Below are 12,342 nucleotides of genomic sequence, written 5' to 3'. Positions count from 1 at the left end.
TTTCACTTGAACACACGGAAGAAAGAAGCCACTAGATGTCCTTGTAGACATGATTTCAAATGGAACATCATTCAGAGTTGATCTCATTTATTGTTCTTTGTGTCTAGTGTACATTCACCTGTTGGTAAGTGTTGAAACACACAAATAAAAATGTATTAAAGGGGAGGGATTACTTGCATGCAAAGACTTTGATTTCTTCCTGTGGGTGTCAACAGATCAGTCTGATACTGACCGTATCCAGAGTTAAATGTAACAATGATCATATAAAAAACATTGCCAACATTTGACAAAACAGCTTTGAGGCTTCAACGTCAGTGAGATGCTTAACAAGAATGATCGGCTTTAAAAGGTGTCTCGCTGACTTCTTAGTTTTTCCACTCTTGACTTCAAAATGGAATAAAAACGAATCAAAATTTAAGAAGCTCAAGCTCAGCGTGCTGTTGTTACATGTTTTTAAGACCTCAGCCATTGTCCAGCTCTTTACAATTTTAGTAAGGACGAAGAGCAAGCTAATGACAGCAGGTACAGCCTGGAGGAGAGCCATAAATCTGTGACCATAAAGTATCTGGTGATAAAAATACATCCATGAACTATCCTTCAGGCTGCCTGTTATCGAGCAGATGTGACGGCCGTTGAGTGCTGACGAGCTGCAGCATGAATGATCAGCAATAGTCTAAGTGATTTTATAAGAATTAGTATTCTGATGTGTCACAGGTCAGATGCGTATCAGGTGTTTTTTGTTACAGAAGAGCGTTCAGATCTCATAACACGAAGACAAACATTGAGCAACTCGCAGCCGGAGCTGAAAAACACACTGAGCAAAGAAAGTGACGTGTCAGTGAGAGTTAAGTGAGTCAAATGCATCCTGACAACATATGAAGAGTTTTTCCCCTTTCCTCAAAACAGCCACAGAATAAACGATTTACAGTTTATATGAAGCATGTTTTCATGGTAATGGAAATTCATCTGTGATTAATAAAGCCAGTGTTACAAATGGACAAAGCAACGTTCATAATACAGTCCACACGTTTCCTCTTCTCATCCAACAGCAACCTAGTGTGTGTGTGTGTGGGGGGGGGGCTGTTGCATAACAGCATAACGAAAGCTTATATCAGATGAAACTGATATCATTTCATTATGCGATTAATTAATAAGGAGTTGGAACCTGCTTTCACACTATTCACACTAAATATTCTGTCACTGGTTTATGTTTAATTGGTCGACTCTGAGCAGGAAGTGACTACAACTTTAAGGTTAAAGCTGAGGCCTTGTGGATTCTCCTTATATCAAATATTACATCTGTTAATGTCTCTTTTATTTTAGTTTGGCCTGAAAGCTTGATCACCAGTGTTGCACTAAACTGACAAATACCTGAGTGTCTATTTTTAAGGTAATCTTTAGTTTGTATGATGGGGTCGAAGGACATGTCAGTGTTCATAGCGTCTGTTTGTGTGACTACCGAGCACACCACAGAAACAGATGCTGTATACATTCTATTTTAATAACTCAAGGCTGCCATTTATAACATTCATATCTGCAGTTTACGATGATGACTGTATAATAGCTCTTTAATTTGTTTGTTTTCAACAAGGGCAGTAACCTTTTGCTGGAGTAACGTGGCAGCGCTGTCGCCAGCACACAGTACATTAAATGATGTTTGCAGTCATAAGTCATCTGAGGATGAACAGCCTGTCACAAACTCCATATTTAGCCAGTGTAATGAGGAAGATATGCACTGAGAGTAACGCATCTAATCCATGCAGTCACTGGGCTGTGACCAGCTGGCTGTGTTGCTCTTTCATGTGGGCCTTTGTCATGCCAACAGTCACAGAAACAAAGCAGACACACAATGGCATATGGAAATAATAAGTGGATGATCAACTGAAGAAAACATTTAGATACAACCAATAGTGTGACACACCTACATACATTAAATGTGTCTCAGTGACAAAAGCAATAATAAGCATCGAATGAAACTCAAACAATCCTTCCAATTGTTGTTAAGACATTTCACTCAAATTCCTATAAGTAAGGTGACTCAACTCTGCATTCTGTTCCTTATCAGCTGCTGTAGTTACCAAAACATCAGCGAGACAGATGTGTGCCGACTCAGGTCTGCTGCCTTCAACATCTCAGTGACCACAGCTGTAAGGTCCAGCCAAGTTATCACAGCACTCTGTGTGCACCATGTGAACGAAAAGGTAAATATGTACTTATGAGATTACTAGTTCAGAGGGATACAGTTTATATGGCAAGCCAAGTACATGCACTTCATCTACACCAAATGGATGGCTTTTTAAGTCACAAATGGGTTCATAAGAGCATAAAAAGCTCTTTCTCTTCCTGCTGAGTATATCTTCTTCTGGGAGTGTTTGAGATTCAATAGTAATATTCATCTGTTTGTTTATGAAATGCTTTGTCCTTCCTAAATTAAACACCAGCACACCAGTAAATACAATAAACCACTTTCCTGGTCCACTCCTTTTTTCACGTGTGTGTGGTTCTATCTCTTTCACAGGGTGTAAATAATGTTACTGGTTGTGTTGGATGGATGTGAATAGGTTTACCAGTGGCGGAGGAAGTATTCAGAGTCTTTGGAAGTAGCAATACCAAACTGTAGCAATACTCTAAAGCATCAAAAATAAAAGTAATCAATGCAGAAAATGGCTTTTACTTTTAAGATAACTACATGTACTTTACCTGAGTAAATGCACTTTATGAGCTATATTTCATCACTGGAGGTGGCACAGGTGACATCCCAGCTCTATAAAACAAACATGCTTTTCATTTCCTGGTGACATCAGTGTTCAGTGGATTATCGCTCATGTATCTTTTAATTTAGTCTTTATTTGGATCCATTATCTTCTACAAAATGGTCGTTAGTCTTCCAGGGATTCGCACTAAAACACTAAAAACAAAAACGATTAAATAAAAAAAAACCAAAGTATCAATAAAACAAGAAAAGGCCAAACAAGCCAAATGTAAGGCACAGAAAATGAAATGGCTCTGAAATAATAAACAATAGTGGCTTATAATGGAAACTCTGTATAACAGTCATCATGCTTTACATCACACTAATCATCTTTTTAATGGGACTCTTAAGATGCTATATTCTTCCTGCAGAGAACTTGTGATCGACAGAATTTACTGCGTCTCCTCACTGTGCCTGGAGTAAAGTCTAAATCAGCGAATGGTGTCCTTATGGTCCTACTCCATGGAATGATTAACCACATCAACTAAGTGGCCACAGGGTCCTCTTTTAAAAGCAGAAGTGTAAAACTGTATGAACAGTATTATTCCCTTTTTTATTAAAAAATACCATCATCATATCTCATTCCCTTTTTATTGTTATACCTCTATATATCTTCTATGTTTTATATATGTAATCCTTTCTTATCTTATATATTCATATCATATATATTTTTGAGATATAGCCTTTGGTCATTGCTTTTTATTCGACGCCTTTTGTATGAAATTTGCTATAAAATAAACTTATCTGAAGAGGTTTAAATTGTTCCTTAACCTGGAGAGCTGTGATTGGCTGATCCTGAGCCAATCATTAGCTTCCGCTCCGACCCTTCCGCACATTCACATAGTGAGAGAAGCGCACACACAGCGGAGCTCGGTAAGTGTCTTGTGAAGCTTTACCCGTGCGGAAAATTTGCCATTTTTATTGCTAATTATCAAGTTTTGTGTCTTGTGAAGTTTATTGATTAATCTCTAAAATGTCACTGTCTCTGATGAGACACTAGCATGCCCGCTGGCTCCACTACAGCTAAATATGAAATAGCTTTAGCTTCCGAGCTAGATGACTGTATTGAGATGCTAACGCCAGCTAATGACGAGCTAACTAACGAGTTGTCGGTACAAACATGGTTTGTACTTCAAGTAGTTTTATATCCGATTGTATCTCACTCGCTTTCAGATATGTAGCAGTGTATCCACATGTTAACTCAACCAGCGTCTGGTAAATCAAACATTAGCAAGATTAGCGTGAATGAAAACACGAGATTTTAGAGTTCAGTTTAATGCTAACTGGCTAGCTAACGCTGTTAGCTAAACATTTATGTTGACCGTTAGGCGAATTAAAATGGAGTTTAATGTTTGTCAGACGCGAACGACGTAAAAACCGTGAGCTCGACTTGTTTTCTCTACCACGCCAGTGTTGGTTAACAGTGTTTGTTCCGCACAGCTTGCCGTACCCTCTCCAGGCTAACACCCATGTTAGCTTGCTTTTACCAAATGTTGCTAGCTGAATGCTAACATTTGGAAGTCGTATTTAAGCTACTTTTTTGGTCTTGGCGACGACTTCTCACCCTCGACGTTAAATCCTTATTTAAGCTATGTCGATCCATCAATATATAATATAAAGCCGAGTTTGACTGCTCGTGTTAGACCGTGTTACGGTCTCACTCTGTTGCTTCATAGCCACACCCTTCCTCTCGAAACCAACCAACGTTTCGCTTTAAGTTGTCACAAACATAAGTTCGTATTTTTAATTGCCACTATAGCACTAACGTTACTCGTTTGACTAAAAAAGGCGTAGTTTTACACAATATATTTTAATAAAAGTTTTATTAAATCAGAAGCGTGTTTGTGCTCTTCTGTTAACGTTAACTTAAAATTAATTTACCCCCTCTTAACTCTGACACACTAACTAAAGAGTAGCCCAGTTAGACATCATTTAAAAAAGTCCACCAGCCTTGTAATGAATGTTTTAGATAAACATGTATTTTTTTTACTGTCTGTATGTTGATCAGCAACAGGTCTCTCATGGAATACTTTTTGTTTGTTATGTAACATGTGACAACTCACCTCCTGATTATAAAGTAGACCCACACAGCACTTAGATTAGCAACTAAAGTCATCCCAGAAAAGCATCATTATCATAACACTGGATGAATAAGCTAACACTGCACAGCGGATGATTTTAATAAATTGACTGTTTTTCCGATGGGCTCTGGTGTCAAATGTTGTCCTTACGTTTTTCATTTGTCTGACTTTGTAAACACAAAGCAAACAATCCAGTTTTCATCTGGGTGGACTGTAAACACTGCCGTATTTGGTTTAATTCAGGGCCAGGTTCCTGTCTGAACAGTTTGGTGTAGTCTTGTTTTCTGGCTCCCAACCGACACTTAACATCTGCCCGCTGACATCGGCGTACCTGAGGATCTGCCGGTGCCCCCCCCCTCCCCAGATGTAGAGGGAGTTGACATCTGCAGCAGCCGTGTACACAGTAGGTGAAGCTGTTTTCTCAGCATGAATCTGCTTTTTGATTTACTGCACAGATTGTGTGCAAAATACTCTTGTGTCCATTTGTGAACTGGGATGGATGTTTACATTTCACTTCCTGATCAGGAATGTGGGATAAAGTGATGATTAGCTGTTGGCACCAATGAGACACTGTCAACAACAAAACCAGGAAGTGTTTACGGGTAGGTTTGGTGAAGGTTGTCAGCTCAAGTGTTCGATTCTTGAAATGTTTGCGTCCAGGCTCGTATCTAATCGGTGGAAGGATTAGCTTTCTTATCTGATGTCAGGGCTTAGAAGCAAGTTTTGTGACACCCACACAAATTTTAATGTTAATCACAGAATGGTTCACGTAACATTTTTCGGCTGACTAAGGCATCAGGCACACGTTGGTGTCACCCTAGGTGCACCCCCCCTTTGCCGTGGTAATGATTTCAGTGCAGTGGTCATGCATGGCACCCCCTGATTGATCTCCATTTTCTGTTTGCATGGTGTGCTTGAGTAGAGAGGGCCATTACAATGCCTCTTTGTAGAGGGCCTCGTGTGCCGGTCTCACACTGTGGGCTTCATACGTCCTCGTTAGAATTGCAAATGACGGTCGAGTGTAACAGAGTGTTTTTTTGTATTGTTTGTCTCAATATTTGGCAAATGTCCAATAGACCTAGTGTGATTAATAGATTCAAAGAGGTTGGTAAATGAGATTTTAGTGTGCATCACTCCCTCTTTGACATTTTGTACATCAAATGAAGATTGCATTTGCATTTCAGAATATAATTTAACACTGCTTGATTATCAGCGTTTGTGACTTTCAGCGTTTAGTCACACAAGAAAACAAAACACACAAATTAAATAAAATTGTGTTGGAAAATTACACAACAGAAGACGAGCCTACTGTATTACTCAAGGGGTTTATTATTATTGTTATTATTATCAGCAGCAAAGTTGTCAAAGATTTTGATCCCTGGACGATAACAGATTGTTTTAAGAAAACATATCCGTCTTCATCTGAATCATTTTCACGCCTGTGAGAGTTCCTCTGACTCTTAATATTTTCTGGGCCTTTTCATGTCTGAACTGTTGCAGGCTGATGGTGATGGGTCATCGTCTGCGGCCTTCTCCTCCGCATAATAATGAGATTCAGTTATTGGCGGCACTGGAACTCTTATGTTCTGACTGTGATATTTTTAGGATCTATTGAACTTTTCAGAGCACATTTCTCCACATTACATATTTTAAGTCAGAAGTTGAAAGGGGCGCTTAATTATTCTTCAATGCCAGCGTTGCTACTCGACACCCGTCTGAATCTCTGGAGTTAAAGAGCACGTCTATGACTTCCTTAAGCTCCTCTTGATTTTCTTTCTTTTTTTTTGAGGCGACGCCCGTCGTCATCACGGCTGAAGTCCCTTGGTGGTGGGTGGGGAAGAGAGCTCATTCTTTGGCAGAGGAACGGCGTTTTAATCCGCTGATGTCGGTGGTGATTTTTGATTGTTGTCTGCACTGTACGGACGGGGTGTTCACTCTTACATATGTGCAGTCGATCAGCTTCACTACTTCAGTTACTGTACACTGTGAGCAATTCGGAATTTTATGAGTTTGGTATTTTGCAGAAAAAAGTCTTTGATTGCAATCAGAATCCTCTTTATCGGCCAAGTATGTTTACATGTACAAGGAATTTGACTCAATGTACTTAAACATAGTTCCAAAATCAATTTACAGTAAAATAAACACACAGATAAAACCAGGAAAACACACTTGTTTTAGTACATACAAGTGTAATGTGTATATATAAAAAGCATCAAAGAGAATACAGTAGCTTCCATTGAGCTGTTTTTTTGTCTGTTGATTGCAGTCTTAATTCAAATATTATATTAATAGATGAAATGTGGCATGAATTAATTTCAGTCACTTTATTAAAATTGGTCTTCGTGATATTTTCCTTATGAAAAGCTTGTTTGGATTCAGCTGTTTATGTTTCTGTCGCTATAAACGACACAAAGACACGATCCTCTGTCTCACTTCGTCGTTCTCTCTGTCGCTCCACAGACTCTTGTGCTGACCAGAGAAGTTTTCTACCATGCGTGAGTACAAGCTCGTGGTGCTGGGATCAGGTGGCGTGGGAAAGTCCGCACTGGTGAGTGACAAACTGAGTCATTGTGTTTGTTGTATTTTTGTAGTAACATGGTGTTATTGACATTTGTTATGATGCAATTTACAATAAAGTAGTGCTTTAAATGAGAAAGGCAATTCTTGTTAAACAGGAATATATTCTATAAAGTTGTAGGTTGTGCTACAGGGATTTATTCTACGGGTAATATATTCTGGGATGCAATATTTCAACAGACCACAATCAATAAGAGAGACTAGGAGGCATGAATGAGCCTGAGTCGAGGGTTGTGCCGCCTCAAGAATGTAAATTATCAGTGTTAAGAAATGAAAGTGGCTTCTAGTCAGAGATGAATGTTGATGACTCGATATATTTGAAGTGTATTTATATTTTGGAAAATATATTTTCCAGTGCCAGCTTTTGATTAATAATGATATACTGTCTTGATGTTTTCCTTCGTTCCATTTGTCCGTTTCAGACGGTCCAATTTGTGCAAGGCATTTTTGTGGAGAAGTACGACCCCACAATAGAAGACTCCTACAGAAAGGTAGGCTCCGAAACACACCGACCTCAATGCAACTCTGTGGTTGGCTGTTAAAATGCCTCCATGTTTCTTATAAGAAAAATATTCATGTTTTTTCTTTCTCCAACAGCAAGTGGAGGTCGACGGGCAGCAATGTATGCTTGAAATCCTCGACACGGCCGGAACAGTAAGTCAAGTCGGGCACAAGCATCAGATGAAGAAGATGAATGTAAACATGCTGCTGATGGCTCCTCCTCTCTGTATCTGACCTGTAGGAGCAGTTCACGGCTATGAGGGACCTGTACATGAAGAATGGACAAGGGTTTGCTTTGGTGTACTCCATCACAGCACAGTCGACGTTTAATGACCTGCAGGACCTCCGGGAACAGATCCTGCGAGTAAAGGACACCGAGGACGTGAGTGTTGTCCTCTTTTAAAACTTATGTTAATTGTCAGTTTTGTGGCAGTTTATTTAGATAATCAAACAGGTTTTTAAATGGTTAATTCATCTTAAAATTGCAGGCTATTTCCTCAGCCAATAAAGTTAAAAAAACAAAAACAGATCTGCTATTAATTTTCTCACAACCAAACAAACGGGGAACAACATTTCACCCACCACTGGTCAGAAATGTTCAGATACTATGAATCAGTACAAGAGAACAGAGAACATGCATACATGTGAAAAATGTATAAAGCAGACATGTACAGTTGTGTGAAAAAGTGTTTGCCCCCTTCCTGATTTCTTATTTTTTTGCATGTTTGTCACACTTAAATGTTTCAGATCATCAAACAAATTTAAATATTAGACAAAGATAACACAAGTAAACACAAAATGCAGTTTTTAAATGAAGGTTTTTATTATTAAGGGGGGAAAAAAATCCAAACCTACATGGCCCTGTGTGAAAAAGTAATTGCCCCCTAAACCTAATAACTGGTTGGGCCACCCTTAGCAGCAACAACTGCAATCAAGCGTTTGCGATAACTGGCAATGAGTCTTTTACAGCGCTTTTACCACTCATCTTTGCAGAATTGTTGTAATTCAGCCACATTGGAGGGTTTTCGAGCATGAACCGCCTTTTTAAGGTCATGCCACAGCATCTCCATCGGATTCAGGTCGGGACTTTGACTAGGCCACTCCAAAGTCTTCATTTTGTTTTTCTTAAGCCATTCAGAGGTGGACTTGCTGGTGTGTTTTTGGATCATTGTCCTGCTGCAGAACCCAATTGCGCTTCAGCTTGAGGTCACGAACAGATGGCCGGACATTCTCCTTCAGGATTTTTTGGTAGACAGCAGAATTCATGGTTCCATTTACCACAGCAAGTCTTCCAGGTCCTGAAGCAGCAAAACAGCCCCAGACCATCACACTACCACCACCATATTTTACTGTTGGTATGATGTTCCTTTTCTGAAATGCCGTGTTACTTTTACGCCAGATGTAATGGGACATACACCTTCCAAAAAGTTCAACTTTTGTCTCGTCAGTCCACAGAGTGTTTTCCCGAAAGTCTTGGGGATCATCAAGATGTTTCCTCCGCGTGTGCAGAGGTTCTCCTTGGTTCTAACCTTTTATCGGTGTTTCTCTGTATAATCTGCCCGTGTCTCCTCTCGGGCTCATTGCTCCCTCATTAGAGTCGGCTCTGTGGGAGAGAGGGCCGAGCGAATCTGGGGGGGGGGGGGGGGACTTTGTGACAGGGTGTAAATGTCAGAGCTGTTAGACGCTATCTGCCACTTCCAGTCTTGGTCTCTCCGTCTCCTGATTTAGAGAGAGGACGTGCAGCACGCTGAGTCTGTGCTTTATTTATTGATTGGTCTTGTGTTTCACTTAATATTTCCCTTGTATATAAGATCATAAACCGAGTGAATCATGCATGTTTGGCTGTGTAAAGATATTGCCTTTTAGCTCAAACCTTTTATCGTTTCTGTTAATCAATCAGGTTCCAATGATCCTGGTGGGAAACAAGTGTGACCTGGAGGACGAGCGTGTGGTTGGAAAGGAGCAGGGCCAGAACCTGGCTCGTCAGTGGAACAACTGTGCCTTTTTAGAGTCTTCAGCTAAATCAAAGATCAATGTTAATGAGGTAAGTACGGTCACTATCGGGGGGGGGGGGGGTGTGTGTGTGTGTGTGTAACGGTACACAGAAGTCACGATTCGATTCAGTGACTATTCTCATTATCAAAATAAGGAACATGTCAAACACTTCTGTATTAATCTGTACCAACACGCATCAAAATACATAGAACAATGCATATGGAAACGGCACCACAAGGCAACTAACCTCAGCACATGTTGCCAACAACGTGTCGCAAAAAGTAACCAGGAACACGCATGCAGGACACTCTCATGCTCACCATGAAAGAGGGACGGCAGGTAAAAACGTAGCACATCGATTAGATTTGTCCCGGTATGCCAGATGGACATTACACCACTTACAAGTGTTGTATCTCACAATTGAGGAGCAGAACCACTGCTGCTATGTGCTGTAGTCTTTATCTAGTGTTGGGGGAGGGGTTATGGCTCCAGTGTGGCATTGACAAAACAAAAATGGTAAAAAAATTAAATAAAACTACAACAAAAAACAGTTTAACTGTCTTATTCAGTACCATATAGTTCAGTCTTTTCAGCCTTTATTTTCTAACGTGAGAAATAAAACGTGAAGATATTCGCTCTGTGATCGCTGAAACGTTGAGACAGATGAACTTTCTCTTGTTTCAGATTTTCTATGATCTGGTGAGACAGATCAACAGAAAAACGCCGATGGAAAAGAAGACAAAAAAGAAGTCGAGTTGCACACTGCTCTAAAATGCCCTCCCACAGCAGCTCCAGGCCAGGTGAGTGGGTGTTGAATCTAAATGTATTTCAGACACGAGCAGCCGGCCTCCCGCTGCACACTGAGCTGGGGATTGTCATGAACGTTTAGATGTTTATTGCAGGGATTTTTATAATATAATTCATTTTGACGGCAAGCAAGTATTGTGTTGCAGTAACCAGATCAACTTGATAAATCACTGATGACTTTGTAACGATAATAACTCATAAAGAAAATCTTTTCAGGGGGAACAAGAGTAAATATATACGCTCTCTAGTCCCTTTCTGCCTTGTAGTGCTGTTTTCATATGAACAGATAGATGAAAACCTGGAACTAATGTCCAGTGAAAGCTAGTTGTGTGAAAATCCATTTTAGGCCTTCATTTTTTAATTTGATCAAAGATGATTTTTAATGTTTTATCCAAATTGTATCACGTTCTGGGTCTTTCATGAATGTTGTGGCTCCACCTGCTGTTGGAACGTTGTAACTGTAATTAAATATTCCTGCCACACTTCCTGTTTCTACTAATAATGCGCTGGACTAATGTGTTGGATTTAACGTTACCAGACACTGTTTCCCAAAGCATGTCATCGTGTTTTTTAATGCATTTCCCCAGGTTTGTAATTGTAAATCATTAGTCTTTTCACTTTAATATGTAAATCAATCTCTAGAGACTTGAAGCTTGGTTGGAATATGGAATTCATCATGGTGACCGTCACGTTGTGTCAACTTCTCAAAAGAAACGACACTTCTTTAAAACTGATTACGTAACTTTGGCATCAATAAAAGCCGACACGGCTCCCGGGTCATTTGAGTTTGAGGCATCGGCTCCAAACTGCGGTTCCTGCTTCTCTGTCTATCCTTCACAACGTTTAATATCTTCTGATATTATTAATTCTTTCTTGCTTTCAGAAACTTGTCATGATTAACTGTTTCCCAGTGGATCGTGCCAGCATTCCAAGTCCTCTCCAGAGCATTTTGAAAAAGGCAGACCGAGATACTTCACCAGGAGACGGCACATAATCTCAAGATGCTCTTCTCTGCTTTTCAAGCAGCGAAGAGATCCACCTCTTTTTTTTGTATTGTCAGCCTGATGACAACTCTGTTATTGTTTTATTTGTTGTCTTTTCTTCTCCGATGTGTCTTTCTTTTTGAAATATTAGTGTAAAAGAAGAGACCGTGGGTTTAAATCCATATATGGGAACTAAAATGTTTTATTAAAAGTAACATCAATCGTTGGCATAGTGTGACAATACGTTTGCAAAAGGAAACCTTGTGAAATGTTGACCTTTTCATACAGTTCTGTACTAACGGTGTCAACAAAGATGCATCATTGTCCATAAGTTACTCGCTCCTACTTTCAAGGATGTGTATTGAGATAACATCTTTCCTAAGTGACTTTGTTTTTTATTGAGAGCTGCAAGCCTTCCATATTTCCCATAATATATTCTACTTCCATTTTTGCATAATACAGCTAAGGAAATTAGTATTTTATAGACTGATGGGGGAAATGGTGTGTTCTGATTTGTGTCTTGAGGCTGAAAATATATTGTACTAAACCAACTCTAATATTGCTGTCACAGATGCTTTTCCAGCTTTTATGAATGATTAAATTTTAGTACATTTTCATTATTTTTGTCTTGTTTTGTTTCGTGTGT

The 12,342-nt window shown here is 39.6% G+C and overlaps 1 protein-coding gene across 2 annotated transcripts; it reads left to right on the top strand.

Annotated features, from left to right (window-relative positions):
• Window positions 1–3,537: 3,537 nt before the first annotated feature.
• Window positions 3,538–12,313, top strand: rap1aa (RAP1A, member of RAS oncogene family a). 2 transcript variants are annotated; one of them, XM_031844943.1, is made up of 9 exons: window positions 3,538–3,625; window positions 5,077–5,236; window positions 7,294–7,381; window positions 7,833–7,901; window positions 8,008–8,064; window positions 8,153–8,293; window positions 9,812–9,955; window positions 10,591–10,706; window positions 11,597–12,313. In XM_031844943.1, exons 3-8 carry the CDS (start codon window positions 7,325–7,327, stop codon window positions 10,675–10,677), a joined length of 555 nt encoding a protein of 184 aa, XP_031700803.1. In that variant the 5' UTR covers window positions 3,538–3,625; window positions 5,077–5,236; window positions 7,294–7,324; the 3' UTR covers window positions 10,678–10,706; window positions 11,597–12,313. The 2 variants fall into 2 exon arrangements, with proteins under 2 accessions (XP_031700803.1, XP_031700804.1); XM_031844944.1 differs by lacking the exon at window positions 3,538–3,625 and having other exon boundaries at window positions 3,637–5,236.
• Window positions 12,314–12,342: the final 29 nt, after the last annotated feature.

The sequence above is a fragment of the Anarrhichthys ocellatus genome, unplaced genomic scaffold (genome assembly GCF_004355925.1).
Source record: "Anarrhichthys ocellatus isolate YVR2014 unplaced genomic scaffold, GSC_Weel_1.0 scaffold5, whole genome shotgun sequence".
In the NCBI taxonomy this organism is placed as follows: Eukaryota; Metazoa; Chordata; class Actinopteri; order Perciformes; family Anarhichadidae; genus Anarrhichthys; species Anarrhichthys ocellatus.
This window is presented reverse-complemented; position numbering and strand designations above follow the sequence as displayed.

Excerpts from the sequence above, each read along its gene's own strand:
- rap1aa (XM_031844943.1), top strand. The coding sequence starts at position 7,325 with ATGCGTGAGTACAAGCTCGTGGTGCTGGGATCAGGTGGCGTGGGAAAG. Across the intron at positions 8,065-8,152 it reads TCCTCGACACGGCCGGAACA|GAGCAGTTCACGGCTATGAG; the intron begins GTAAGTCAAGTC and ends TCTGACCTGTAG. Across the intron at positions 9,956-10,590 it reads CAAAGATCAATGTTAATGAG|ATTTTCTATGATCTGGTGAG; the intron begins GTAAGTACGGTC and ends CTCTTGTTTCAG.